The following is a 15246-nucleotide window of genomic DNA, read 5'->3' as shown; positions in this document are numbered from 1 at the left end:
AACGGGGCTGCCCGAAGTCAAGAAGTTGTCCAGTCCCAGGTCTGAATGCGTATTCTTCTCCTCTACCACCTCCCCTTGACTGGCTGAAAATGGAGAGGACATCACGGAGAAGCTGGAGGGGGCTTCCCTGGTGGCGCTGTGGTTAAGAATCTGCCTGTCAATGCAGGTGACACGGGTTCGAACCCTGGTCCAGGAAGGTCCCAAATGCCGCGCGTGGAGCAATGAAGCCCGTGCACCACAACTACTGAGCCTGCACACTAGAGCCCGCGAGCCACGACTAAGCCCGTGTGCCACAACTACTGAAGCCTGCGCGCCTAGAGACCGCGCACCGCAACGAAGAGTAGTCCCTGCTCACCACAACTAGAGAAAGCCCACGCAGAGCAATGAAGACCTAATGCAGCCAAAAAAAGAAAAAGAAAATTCAATTGCTTAAGACAGGAACCTCTTATTAAAGAACTATATCATAATAAAAAGAAATAGAGAATGTGTAGTTTGGAAATTTAAACATGGCCTTTACCCCTTTAAGAGTTAATCTCTTATTCTTTGTGCTCCTTTAGTCATCAGAATGCAAATTTTTCTAATTATCTCTTCTATTGTTGAGATGCTAGACCAACAGAGTACTTTGGATTCCCAGAGAATTTATGTCAACAAGGTCATTTACCTCTTATCTATTATCATTTCAACCTAAGGGGTTTTTTTGTTTGTTTTTTTTTTGCAGTACGCGGGCCTCTCACCGCTGTGGCCCCTCCCGCTGCGGAGCACAGGCTCCGGACGCTCAGCCGCTCCGCGGCATGTGGGATCTTCCCAGACCGGGGCACGAACCCATGTCCCCTGCATCGGCAGGCGGACTCTCAACCACTGCGCCACCAGGGAAGCCCCCTAAGGTTTGTTTTAATTTCAACCAAGCTTGAATCAAAGTTTGGGACTTCGGATTCTCATTCTGCAACATCCAGAAATGAAAGGCTATGCTGTTGCTGGATCATTTGGTTGCAGTTCCTTGGGGGATGATCTTCAATTCCTGTTGCAGAGATCCTGGGAGCTGCCCAGTTCCTATCCTTCAGGATGTTTAGTTTTTCTTTGTTTCTGTGAACTACTCCAGTACTCTTCTTCAAATATTTTTGTACATACATGAGATTTTTCTGTGCCAGGAACCAGAGAAACCCCAAATGACAGTACTCAGTGACAATATGTAGATAGTGAATAAAAGTGAGGGAGAAGAAAGGATTATAGGCTACTCCAGGGTCTCCGGTTTGATCAACTGGATGCTGGTTCCACATATACTAAGGGACACAGGAAGAAGGTTTGAGAAAGAAGATTAAAATTCAGTTGGGGCTACATTGAGTTTGAAGCACATGTGGGACATCTAGGTAGAGATGACTTAACTGGAGAAAGAAATTAAAGAGTCATTTAGTAATTGAAGATGAGGGAATGAGGATTGCAATGAAGAGCAAGTGGAATGAGAAGTGGTCTGTGGTTAAAACCCAAGGAAATGCTGACTTTGAGGGGGTGGCAGAGAGAGAAGGCAGTGAAGTTAACTGGTAAGTAGAAAAGAATCAGGAGAAACTGGTAAAGGAAAACCAACAGAGGAGAATTTTGAAAGGGACGATGGAGTCAATAGTTCTAATGAGATTGGAATGAAAAAGTGACCACGGGAGTTTGCAGTTGGTTGATCCTCAGGCAATTAATTTCAGGGAAGTCCAGGGGGTTGAGGAAGGAATAAAGGTGCAGCCTGAATATGAGAATGGAAAGAGAAGGTATTGGGTAGGTTATTTTTTCAAAGAGAGACTAGGGACAGAATAGGATAAGAAGGAAGAACACTGAAGATGCATTGTTCTGGAACAAGGGTCCTCAGGAGTACATGAAAATTTTCTTAGGATATAGGGGCATGGATAGTACTAAGAAAATCAATCTCTAGATCATATATAGTGTTTCTTCAAATTGCTTTGCCTAAGAATGCCTTTAAAAATCAGGATGTCCTATTTCACAGTGGCCCTTCTCTCACTTTACAAAAGCAAGCCATGCCTCTCAGCCATCTCCCGACTAAGAGGGTTGATTGTCTTCAGAGGAAGAACTTGATGACATCAAAGTGACAATGTGATATATTAAATTAGGTAATGAGGAAGTGAATAACAGCAACTGGGTATCTTTCTTTTTTTAAAAAAACAGCCCCTGTCCTTTTCATTGAGATACATTTCCAATAAAATTTTACTTTTCATGTTTAATAACTCTCAAAAGCTGTAACAAAAAAAGCTGTAACATAAAAAATATGCTAATCACTAATAGTTAAAACCTTAAAAAATGTTGTATTTATGTTGTTTTTGATAAGTTGTGTACTATTAATTATGATTATTCAGTCATAGTAATTTTTTAAATAACCATAGAAAAATTTTCAAATATTTAAATTTATATACATATTTTTGTTGAAGAAAAGGATGATAAAGTAAACAATAAGACTTTCAAGGTTAAAACTATATTGCCTTAGTGTAAATTGTTGTGCACTACTCTTTGTTGCAGTGTGCAGGCTTCTCATTGAGGTGGCTTCTCTTGCTGCGGAGCATGGGCTCTAGAGCACAGGCTCAGTAGTTGTGGCACACGGACTTAGCTGCTCCGTGGCATGTGGGATCTTCCTGGACCAGGGATCGAACTTGTGTCGCCTGCATTGGCAGGTGGATTCTTAACCACTGCGCCATCAGGGAAGTCCCAGGCCTTTATTTTATTTTATTTTTAAAAAAATATTTATTTATTTATTTGCTTGTGTGGAATCTTAGTTGCGGCACGCGGGCTCTTCAGCTGCGGCATGCATGTGGGATCTAGTTCCCTGACCAGGGATGGAACCCAGGCCCCCTGCATTGGGACTGTGGAGTTTATCCACTGTGCCACCAGGGAAGTCCCTGGGCCTTTATTTAAAATGCTACTATTTACAATAGAATTCATTGTCAAAATTTCTTCTTTTCAATTATTTAAGTAATAAGGGGAAATTTTAGATGCCAACCTAAAATTGTGCAAACGAGTTACATTGTTTTTCAAAAAAAAATTTTGGGGGGGAGACCTGAACAAAAACCTGTGAAGTCACTGTCCTAAGGAAATCAGAGGAGGTAGAATCTTTTGGTATAGGGATAAATCCTATCTCTAGAAGATAGGGGACAGGTTGCCTCATTCTCCGAAATGCAAGATGTAGTATTATACTGGACCAGATCAGCTTTTTGCCTTTCTCCAGTGATATTTGGGAGGGGAAAAATAAAATGAATGATGGGGTTTGCCCAAGGTTGGGAATTGATTGGCACTGTATGTAAGAGAGAAATCAAGGAAAGAAAAACTTGAAGGTGCTAATAAGGATTCATTGCCATGAACATAAAGTGGTCAAAAACTTCGAGGTGATGAGGATCTAAAGTGTACTCTATGTTCCTAAAAATAAAGGCTTAAGCTAATCAGGATTTCGTTTTTCTCATTCAGTAATAAAATCGGAATCAGGTTGACCATAGCTTGTATGGCAGCTCTCACAATACATTCAGAGACCTGGCCTTGTGCTATGTTTCTGCTTAAATGGCCTGTAGGTATGTCATATTCACAACATGGTCACTGGAGCTCCAGCCTTGTCTAAATTCCAGGCAGAATTAACAGAAAAGGCAGGAAGCAAAAATGACATATCTGTTGACTCAGACCCTTCTAAACAAATTACAGCTATTGCATTAGTTTCTAGATGCAGTCAGCCATTCCACAATTGGAATTGCTTCAAAAATTGCTTTTCCACAATTTTCTATGTTCTTTCCACCTAGTCTTCTAATAGAGAAGTTTGAAGCTTCTATGTTTTCAAACTCATTTTTTGTATTTTCTATGTCTTAATTCTTCTGAAAGACATACTTTTAGCATTCCTCTATCTCCCAATTTGCTAATTCTCTAGTTTGCTGTGACAAGCCTACTGTTTTACTTGGTTATTAAAATTAAAAATAAAATGTTCAATGATTTAAAAAATGTACTCCAATCCACAGGAATTAGGAAAAGAGAGGAAAGATTCTATATGGTGGTTAGAGACTGATGTTTCTGAGTTCAAGTTTTAGAAAGTGGAATGTTTTGAGTCATGACATGGTTTTATATGTCATGAAATATGTCTTCAGTCAATAACTGACCGAAAAGAGCAGAGACGATCATTAGGGTTATGCCTCTGTCGGCAGATTGGATCCAGTCCCTAACTTTTTCAGCAACCAAAACAATTAGACTTATTTATATAAAGTCTTATTTATATTAGACTTATTTATATAGAATTTTGGCTTGTCTGGGGCTCTTTGGGAATGGATAATTGAATCTTTTAGGATAGCTGGATTTTCTAGATAGCTTAGAATTAAACCTTTAAGCACCAGAAGTTGCTTACTTATTATAATCATTTTAGATGAAAAGCTTTGTAAAATATACTTCATACTTCCTCGATTTTTGTTGCTTGAAATTAGACATAATTTCACCATTTCTTTTTTTTTTTTTTTGGCCACGCCACGCAGCTTGTGGGATCTTAGTTCCCCAACCAGGGGATTGACCCCAGGCCCTTGGCAGTGAAAGCACGGAGTCCTAATCACTGGACCACCAGGGAAGTCCCTATTTCACCATTTCTTGATGTCAGGATTAGCACCATAAACATCACTTATTCAAGTGAAATGATTTCAGGGCCTATGTGGTGGGTAGTGCTTTCAGTACTTTATAAATAACCCCAGCATGCTTTGCTTTTTGAGTTCTTATAGCTTCTTCTCATAGTTTTCCTACTTCTTCCCTTGTTTTCAGTGTGTCCGTTAGTACTTTGGTCATCCATGTACCTGCCCAGAAGAGTGCCCTCTAATATTCTGCTTCTACTCTGCTTTGACTGACGATGGAAGCAAGATTGTTCACCTTATCAGAATCATGCAGATATTCAGTGTGAGTAGGACCTACAAGAGGGAGAGGGGACTTCTAAGGAGTAAAATACAAATTTTTAGTTCTTGGATTTTGTGATATATTATTTTGGTTTCTCATTGGCCTTTCTTGGCCCCCTCTTACCCTCCCCCAATTACTTCTTGTCTGTTTTTTGAAACTGAAAATTAGTTGATGTACAATATTACGTTAGTTTCAGGCGTACTACATAGTGATTTGACATTTGCATACATTACGAAATAAATGATCACCAAAATAGGTCTAGTAACCATCTGTCCCCATACAAAGTTATGATATTATTGACCATATTTCTTATGCTGTATATTTACATCCCTGTACTTATTTATTTTATAACGAGCTTTGTACCCCTTAATCCCCTTCAGCCATTTTACCCTCCAGTCTCCTCCCCTCTGGTATCACCTGTTTGTACTCTGTATCTATGAGTCTGTTTTCTTTTTTCTTAATTAATTAATTAATTTATCTTTGGCTGGGTTGGGTCTTCGTTGCTGTGCGCGGGCTTTCTCTAGTTGTGGCCAGCAGGGGCTACTCTTTGTTGTGGTACGTGGGCTTCTCACTGAGGTGGCTTCTCTTGCTGCAGAGCATGGGCTCTAGGCGCATGGGCTTCAGTAGTTGTGGCTCACAAGCTCTAGAGCGCAGGCTCAGTAGCTGTGGCACACGGGATTAGTTGCTCCACAACATGTGAGATCTTCCCAGACCAGGGATCGAACCCATGTCCCCTGCACTGGCAGGCGGATTCCTAACCACTGCACCACCAGGGAAATCCTTTTTGTTTTCTTTGTTTTGCCTTTTAGATTCCACATATAAGTGAGATCATATGGTATTTGTCTTTCTATGTCTGACTTACTTCACTTAGCGTAATGTTCTCTAGATCATCCATGTTGTCCCAAATGGCAAGATTTCTTTCATTTAATGGCTGAATAATATTCTGTATACATGTATCCATTTCTTCTTTACCCATTCATCTACTGATGGACACTTAGGTTGCTTCCATGTCTTGGCTATTGTAAATAATGCTGCTGTGAACATTGGGGTGCGTGTATCTTTTTGAATTAGTGTTGTTTTCTTCAGGTAAATACCCAGGAGTGAAGTTGCTGCATCATATGGTAGTCCTATTTTCAATTTTTTTTTCAAATTTTTCTTTTGGCCGCACTGCACAGCTTGTGAGATTTTAGTTCCCCGACGAGGGATTGAACCCAGGCCCTCGTCAGTGAGAGCACGGAGTCCTAACCACTGGACCGCCAGGGAATTCCCCTATTTTCAATTTTTTGAGGAACCTCCATACTATTTTCCTTAGTGTCTGCACCAATTACCATTCCTACCAATGGTTCATGAGGGACTTTCTTGTGGATTTTTCTTTTTCTTTCTTGTTTTTGGTTGCTTTGGGTCTTCGTTGCAGTGCACAGACTTCTCATTGTGGTGGCTTTTCTTGTTGGGGAGCATGGACTCTAAGCGCACAGGCTTCAGTAGTTGCGGCATGTGGGCTCAGCAGTTGTGGCTCACAGGCTCTAGAGTGCAGGCTCAGTAGTTGTGGCACATGGGCTTAGTTGCTCTGCAGCATGTGGGACCTTCCTGCACTAGGGCTTGAACCCGTGTCCCCTGCATTGGCAGGCGGATTCTTAACCACCGTGCCACCAGGGAAGTGTCCTGTCTGTTTTTTAAAGTTGAAATAAATTTTAGATAGGAAGTATCTCAAGGCTACTATTTAAAACCATAGTGCCTAGTAAGATGATGATGTTATTTAGTGGGAAAAATAAACTATAAGTAGTTTGAAGGAAGAAGCAACTATAAAAAAGCTTGAAGAGAGTGATTAGAAGCAGCATTGTAAGCTGCTATAAACTACTGTATATAATGAGATGTTAAAGCCATCTTTTTTTTTTGCCTAACAATTCCATGTCTACATATAGAAATATGTAACTTCATAAAGATATAAGAATGTTTTACAGTAGCATTGTTTGCAGTAGTAAAAAATTGTAAAAACTTAAATGCTCATCAATAGGAGAATGATTAAATTTTGTCATGTACTTATCATGAATGGTTTTTTTTTTCTCTTGCAAGTCTTTGGAAAAGACTATCATGCAGTCATTTAAAAGAATGAGGTAATTCTGCACATACAGATCAGAATGGTTAAGAATGTAGACTCTGGGGACTTCCCTGTGGCGCAGTGGTTAAGAATCCACCTGCCAATGCAGGGGACATGGTTTCGAGCCCTGGTCCGCGAAGATCCCACGTGCCACGGAGTCACTAAGCCAGTGCGCCACAACTACTGAGCCTGCACTCTAGAGACCACAAGCCACGACTACTGAAGCCCGCGCACCTAGAGCCCATGCTCCACAACAAGAGAAGCCACTGCAATCAGAAGCCCATGCACCGCAACGAAAAGTAGCCCCGGCTCGCCGCAAGTAGAGAAAGCCTCCGCGCAGCAACGAAGACGCAACACAGCCAAAAATAAATAAATAAATAAAATAAATTCATTAAAAAAAAGAAAAAAAGAATGTAGACTCTGGATCCACACTGTCTGGATTCAAATTCCTGCTTCAGCACTTACTAGTTTGTGGCACTTTAGTTCTGTTCCTCAATCATTCTGTATCATAAAAACCCCTACTTCATAAGATTGTTGTAAGGATTAAATGAATTCATCCAAGTAAAATACTTTAAATAGTGCCTGGCACAATTAGTATTAGCTATTATTACTGATATAGAAGGATACTTGTGATATATAGTTTGGTGAAAAGGTAAAGTTACACAGTAAAATGTATAGTAGGATTCCATTTTTGTCAAACAGAATCTGCGTGTAAATACCTATATGTGATTTGCACACATGTGGGATTCTGGAACGTCTATATAGGAGGAATTTATGAGTTGCTAACTGGCATTGTCTGGAAGTTAAAATTTCAAACGAACTTTTTTTTTTTTTAACTTCGATTCTATACTTTTGGCAGGGGTTGGGGGGTGGGGGGTGGTGGTGGCTTGGCTTTAGAAGGATCTATTGGAAATTACGGGAAGTCAGTTTCCCCATACTAGTCCTTGGTACAGTCACTCTATACATTCATAGAAATGGTCAGGAGAGGTTGTATGCACCAAACTGTTAACAGGGATTATTTCTAGGGAGTACGATGAGGGGATGGTGAGCAGGAAGGTGGCAGACAACCTTTACTTTATACACTTCAGTATTGTTTGCGGATACTTCATTGTGCATCGATTTTGTGTCACCATCAAACAAAAAGAGCCAAAATGTGCTCAAAAGAAGGGACTGGTTAACTTAATATACTATGAAGTCATTAATAAAAAGAGTGGTGGTGGTGTAGAGCTTTTTGAGTTAATGTGGAAGAATGTCTATGGACGAAAAACACTGATACAGAACTTTATCATGAGTCTGAACCCCCTCCCCACTTCGTTATTTTGGGGGCCATATACACATGTGCACAGAAACAAGGCCTTGGAGGGTGCATGCTCAACTGTACCTGTTAACCATAGTTTTCTTAGGGGAGTGGGATGCTGGGAGGGGAAGCAAGTCCTTTCACTTTCATTTTTAAATTCTGAACCACTTGCAATTTTTACAAAGATCATGTATAATCTCTATAATAAAAGCAATAAAGGACATAAATGTCTTTAATGTTGTGTAAGTACCTTGTACTTGCCCAAGTTACATCTGGAATGACATATATTCATTTTGCAAGACATTAACTAGGGCTTTACAGATTTCTTTTAGGGATAAAGGCAATTTCAATTCAGTTAGGATCTTGATTTCTTCCTCTTATACCAAAAAAAAAAGTGTATCTGACCTTGTACCTAATTTATGACAGTACTGTCACTTAAAGTACAGCAATTATGCAACCCCTTAATTTGAATTCCATATTGCAAGTGTTTTTCACTAAGTGACCTCACGGACAAACTGAAGGCATAAAGTTAAAATCGCTATATTCAAAATAAATCACTCGGGTTACCAAAAAGAACGTAGGGACTAAAATATAAGACAACAACCCCTATAAGCATATATACTTGAAATTCAACTTTAAAAATCTTGGCTTATTGAACTTTAGTGGGACTTAGTGATCTTCCCTCACTCGGTAGTCCTAGTTCTAGTTTCGAAGAGCATCAGAAACCTTCAGTTTATCACCATCTTTAAGTAAAAGAAGGCGCCCTGGGCACCCGGGCTCGCCCGGGACTGAGTCAGCGGCGGGGCCGAGAAGTTCAGCGGGAGGCGCAGGGCGGGGCTTCCTCCCGCCGACTCCGAACCCGGCTCAACTTTTCCGAGTCCACGTCTCTTCCTTCGGACAGGCGTGTTTCTCCAGGTCGGGACCAGCCAACGTGACAACCACAGACCTTTACAGAAAGACCTCCCGTCCCGCCTCGAGGACCTCCCCCGGCCGAGGCAGCCCGGGCCAGCTCGACCAAGCCCCTCACGGACTGCGGCGCGCGGCTCCCCGAGGCCGAGCCCGCCTCTCGCCTCGCTTCTGGGCGCCCGCGTCGCGGCGCTGAGCGCAGCATCCCCGGCATGGAGACCGGCTCGGACTCAGGTCAGAGGCCTGCGCGTCCGTTCTGCGCCGGGGCCGCCGGAGGCTGCGCGGGCAAGGAGGGGCGGCGAGGAGCGGCTAGGCCGGGCCGCCGGTGAAGGCCGCCGCGTGCCGGGTCCGCGTAGGGAGCGCTCGCGGGCCGGCTCCCGCGCGCGGGGCGGGCGGCGGCAGGTGGGCAGGACGAGCTGCGAGCGAGCGAGCGAGCGAGCGAGGGCGGGCGGGCGCGCGAGGGGCCCGGCGGGGGGGCCGCTGGGAGGATGGCTCAGCTCTTTCTAAATATAAAACCGGCGTGAGTTGGGTGAGCGCGGCGCTGAGCCGCAGAGCCGCCGCGCGGGCCGGGCGTACCGGGCCTCGGCCGACGGACGGCGGCGGCTCCGCAGAGGCGCCGGACTGCGGGAGCGCCCGAGTCGCGAGCTCGCGGGGGACGGCGAGAACTTCGCGTGCAGCGAGGAGGACGCAGGCGGCGACGGCGGGCGGGCCTCGTGGGCGCAGCTCGGCCCGCGCCGAACTACCAGAGGCGGCTGCCGGCCTCTGCTGCACCGAGAGCGGCGAGCCCCCAGTGCCGCCCGTCCGTGCCCTCCCCCTCCGGCCCCTCCCTCCCTCCCCGGCGCAACATGGCTGCGGCCGCCGCCTCCGCCTCCCAGGACGAGCTGAGTAAGTGCCACGGCGAGCCTGCGGCAGCGAGCCGGAGCCGGCGCAGCGCCGGGCCGGGGGCGGCGGCCGGGGCCGGGCGGGAGGGCAGGGGAGCAGGGCCTGGCTGGCGGGCGGGCGGCGGCCGCGGCGTGCGGGGGGCTGGGGCGCTCGGGCCTGGCGGGCGGGCGGGCGGGGCGGCGGCCGCCGCCGGCATTTGTAGGCCTCAGGTTTGCACCGTCACGTTGCGAAATTGAAACCGGAGCCCCGGGCGGAGCCACCTCTGTGTGCGATCCTCCCCGGCCCGGGGGTGGGGGGAAGCCTAGCCCCCTGCCCGTAGGGGCTGGGCTGGCTGGGCGGCCGGGGCCCCATGGGGGCGGGCTGTGTCTGCCGTCCCGTCAGACCCCTCCGTGGACCCCGGGCCCAACTGTTGGGCGAGTTCTAGAAGTGGAGCTTTCGGGGAGGAGGAGAAGGTGCCGTGTTGTGACACCAGAAATCAGCGGAAAGGTCAGGAACAGGCGGTGACCCTCAGGTGGAGCAGGAAGGACGGGCGGACAGGGAGCGTCGCGGCGCTAGCCGCAGGGGAAACCTCGGGGTGACAGCGCTTTCAGAAAGGAGAGCCAGTGCACACTTGACCTTAAACGTTGCAGTTTTCCGGGGGACGGCGATCCACGCTCGGGGAGAGCGGTGGTCACCCTGAATCGCAGGCCACCTCGCCCGCCGCCCGGGTTCTCCTCGGTGCTTTGTGGGAAGTGTAGTCCCCGGGCGCCGCAGGCCCACGCTGGGGTCATAAAAATTGAATTTTCCTAAGACATGCAAGACAGTTTCTGATTGCCTTTGGGGTGGTTAGGTGAAAAGCTTTAGGCTGAGGTGTTTCCTCAACGCTGCCCTTCAGTTTATGAAGAACAAGAAAGGTGTTATTTAGGGATGAGGTGGGTTTTAAATGGAATGAAGCCTGGGTGAGGTGTCTCAAGCCTTGTGAAGTTTCTGTTGTTACAGCCCCCTCTGAATTTTCATGTGAAAGTAGCTATACGCACAATAATTTCTGTTTATTTGGTGCTTGGCAGTTTAAAGATACTTTTATATACATGATCTCACTTTTGTCCTCCTAACAGCCTAGTAATGCAGGTAGGTAGTAATTATCCTTGTTTTAAAGAGGAGGCAGGCTTAGAGAGATAAGATCCTTGCTGCTTTGACACAAAACTGGTGTAGCAGCAGTGGTGTTTGCTCATTTTGAGGCTGAAATAAAGAATTGGTGTCACCCTGGGCAGGATGGAGAGTCTTGAGTAGACAAGGTCTCATGCGGTGGTTAGAGATAGACAGGGCCTGATAGCCACAGAGTTGATTGCTTGTGTGTCAGTTCCAAGCTGGAGCACCACGAGGCCTTTTGGGGAGATCAGCTCCCTGATCTTTTTTCTTCCATTTTTTGTTATGTGGTAAAATACACATAACATAAAATTTACCATCATAACCATTTCTAACTGTACAGGCCAGTGGTCTTAAGGACATTCATATGGTTGTGCAACCATCACCACTGTTTATCTCCAGAACTCTTCATCTTGCAAAACAGAAACTCTATGCCCACTAAACTCTTCCTTCCCCCACCCCCTCCCAGCCCCTGGCAGCAACTGTTCTACTTTCTGTCTCTGTGATTTTTTTAAAAAATAAATTTATTTGTAAATTTTTGGCTGCGTTGGGTCTTTGTTGCTGTGCACGGGCTTTCTCTAGTTGCGGCGAGCGGGGCTACTCTTTGTTGCAGTGTGCGGGCTTCTCATTGCGGTGGCTTCTATTGTAGTGGAGCACTGGCTCTAGACGCACGGGCTTCAGTAGTTGTGGCACACGGGCTCTATAGTGCAGGCTCAGTGGTTGTGGCACACGGGCTCAGTAGTTGTGGCACGTGGGCTCAGTAGCTCCACAGCATGTGGGATTTTCCTGGACAGGGATCGAACCCATGTCCCCTGCATTGGCAGGCGGATTCTTAACCACTGCGCCACCAGGGAACTCTTTGTCTCTATGATTTTGATATCTCTAGGTATCTCATGTAAGTGGACTCATACAGGATTTGTCTTTTTGTAGCTGGCTTATTTCACTTGGCATAATGTCCTCAGGGTTCATCGGTGTTGTACCATGTGACAGGATTTTCTTTTTTAAGGCTGAGTAGTATTCTACTGTATGCATATGTCATATTTTCTCATCCATCTGTCGAGGGACACTTGGGTTGCTTGTATGTTTTTAGCTATTGTGAATAATGCTGCTATGAATATGGATGTACACATCTCTCTTTGAGACTGTGCTTCCAGTTCTTTTGGATATATACCCAGAAGTGGGATTGTTGGATTATATGGTAATTCTATTTTTAATTTTTTGAGGAACTGCCATACTGTTTTCCACAGTGCCTATACCATTTTATGTTCCCACCAGTGGTAAACAAGGGCTCCAGTTTTTCTAGGACCTCGCCAACACTTGTTATTTTCTCTCTATTTTTTTTTTGCGGTACGTGGGCCTCTCACTGTTTTGGCCCCTCCTGTTGCGGAGCACAGGCTCCGGACGCGCAGGCTCAGCGGCATGGCTCACGGGCCCAGCCGCTCCACGGCATGTGGGATCTTCCTGGACCAGGGCGCGAACCCGTGTCTCCTGCATCGACAGGCGGACTCTCAACCACTGCGCCACCAGGGAAGCCCTATTTTCTATATTTTTGATAGTAGCTATCCCAGTGGGTGTGAGGTGGTCTGACGTTTTAAGTTGTTCCACAGCAAGATATCTGAGTTCATGTTGTAGCACTAAACACATTAAAATATAAATTACTAGTTGGAATGGGGAACAAAACTAGAGGAAGAATTGGATATCATTCTTAAGTGGCTGATGTATTTGTATATATGCATTGTGCTCCTGTACATCAGGTACCTGTTAAAACGTTTTTAGTTCTTCTGGTTGAGGAATTTACTGGCTTTAGCAGCTACTAGAAAAGTTAGGAAGAAATAATTCCAATGCTTGGTTTTTCATTGTTTTGTTTGGTCAAGTCACCAGTCTTTGGCCACAGATGTCTGTTAACTTGGTTTCTGCATTTCTTCAGGGGAGATTAAATACTTGGCAGTTGGTACCTTGGAATAATTTAACTTGAAATCACACTCATATATACCGAGCATGTATATAAGGAACTTCAAATAAGCCATTTTCAGTTTCAGAAAGGTTATAGTAAAAGGAGAGATGGCTGGTAACAAGGTGCTTTTCAGAATTCTGCTATAAGAGAAAGGAGCTAAGTATCTGAATATTAGCTGGCTATTATTTCTGACTAATAGATGATAAAAAAGCAACTAGATGCCAGCATTGTTTCTCCCCCTAATATTTTATCATAAAACTCTTCAAAAATACAGAAAAATTGAAAGTGAGCATTCATATACCCACTACCTAGATTCTACATGTGATATTTTACTACTAGCTTTATCACATATGTGTCCATTTTCAAGCCACATTTAAAAATGTTATTTTATTTTATTTTATTATTTAAAAAAGATTGTGGTAAGATACACATACATAACATAAAATTTATCATTGTAACCATTTTTAAGTGTACAGTTCAGTGGCATTAAGTACTAAATCCATCTTATTTTGATGCATTTCAGAGTGAATTGGAGACATCAGTACCCTTCCCCCTAAATATTTCAGCACTAGCATTTTTTTTTTAGCACTAGCATTGTTTTAAATGCTTTGTATATATTCTTTTTTTTTAAAGATTTTTTAATATTTATTTTATTATTTAGTTTCGGCTGTGTTGGGTCTTCGTTGCTGCGTGCGGGCTTTCTGTAGTTGTGGTGAGCAGGGGCTACTCTGTGTTGCGGTATGCAGGCTTCTGACTGTGGTGGCTTCTCTTGTTGCAGAGCACAGGCTCTAGGCGTGTGGGCTTCAGTAGTTGTGGCATGCAGGCTCAATAGTTGTGGCTCACGGGCTCAGTAGTTGTGGCTTGCAGGCTGTAGAGTGCAGGCTCAGTAGTGTGGTGCACGGGCTTAGTTGCTTCGTGGCTTGTGGGATCTTCCCAGACCAGGGCTCGAACCCATGTCCCCTGCACTGGCAGGCGGATTCTTAACGACTGCGCCACCAGGGAAGCCCCTATATTCTTTTATTCATTAAAATAATCCTAAGAGGTAGGTAAAGTTCTTATTGCTGTTTTATGGAGTGGAAAACAGACATTTTAGGTTCCCAAGGTCCCTCAGCTAGTAAGTGGTGGAGTTGGAACTGGATTCCAGGTGGCTCACAGGCACTCATGACCAGTCTTTAGGCTGGGTTACCTCCGTGTACCATAGAGTGTTCATGCTGATGAAGAGATCAAATCAGATGCATTGCTAAATTCTCAGCTACTTGTTACTTTAATCCAATTATTTGACTGCTGTTTAACACTGCTGTGGTGTACAAAAGAAGCATGAAAACTCTACTGATGGAATTATAATACTACTGAGAAGAAAGAGGAAGAATACTTATAAACAGATATGTAAGGACCAAAGTGTATGATTTGTTATAGTTAGTAATGCTAGAGTAATATTATCATTTTTGGTTCCCAGGTCTGTTATTTTGAGATGTATAACTCGTAACACTGCCTTTCTATAGATTTTAAATCAATGCATTTTACCTTTGCATTTGAAGTGATATACATGTCATAAATTTGAATGAAATCTGTAGCTGCTTTCAGTTGTATCTGATACTACACTCTGTAGGAGCTCCTGAGAAGCAGAACGGACAGGTTTGTCTTTTACTTATCTCTTTTCTTTTCTTTCTTTTTCTTCTTCTCTTTTTTTGTTTTCAAGTAGTATCATGGAGTAGTATCATGTATGAAAGTTGTCAAAAGGTAAGCAGGATAATCTTGGGTTGGGGTTTGTTATCCTTTCAAAAATATCCTGTAATTGTCACTTTGAGTCAGGTGATTGTAATAGAATAATGGTAAAGCTAATGTTTTTGAGAGCTTACCATTGTGTTCTGCACTTTGTACGAATTAATTGATTGAATCCTTACAACAGCCCTGTGACTTTGGTACTATTGTTGTCTGGTGTTGCTTCCCTCATGTTACAGAGTTAGGGCTTGAACTCAAATTTTTTGACTCCAAAGTTTATGTTAATTCTGTGCTGCTACTGTACTAGTGTCTCTGAAAGGGAAATATAGTTTATAAGAAGATCAACATGGCTTTTTTCCCCAT

At 44.3% G+C, this 15246-nt stretch overlaps 1 protein-coding gene across 1 annotated transcript in view; it reads left to right on the top strand.

Moving 5' to 3' along the window:
• Positions 1-10037: 10037 nt before the first annotated feature.
• Positions 10038-15246, top strand: part of ECPAS (Ecm29 proteasome adaptor and scaffold) — a 97835-nt gene continuing 92626 nt past the window's right edge. The window contains exon 1 of the mRNA XM_065878967.1: positions 10038-10085. Within this exon, the coding sequence (XP_065735039.1) occupies positions 10046-10085 (40 nt within the window). The 5' untranslated portion in view covers positions 10038-10045. The remainder of the gene's footprint in view (positions 10086-15246) is intronic.

This window comes from Phocoena phocoena, chromosome 6 (genome assembly GCF_963924675.1).
Source record: "Phocoena phocoena chromosome 6, mPhoPho1.1, whole genome shotgun sequence".
Classification (NCBI taxonomy): Eukaryota; Metazoa; Chordata; class Mammalia; order Artiodactyla; family Phocoenidae; genus Phocoena; species Phocoena phocoena.
This window is presented reverse-complemented; position numbering and strand designations above follow the sequence as displayed.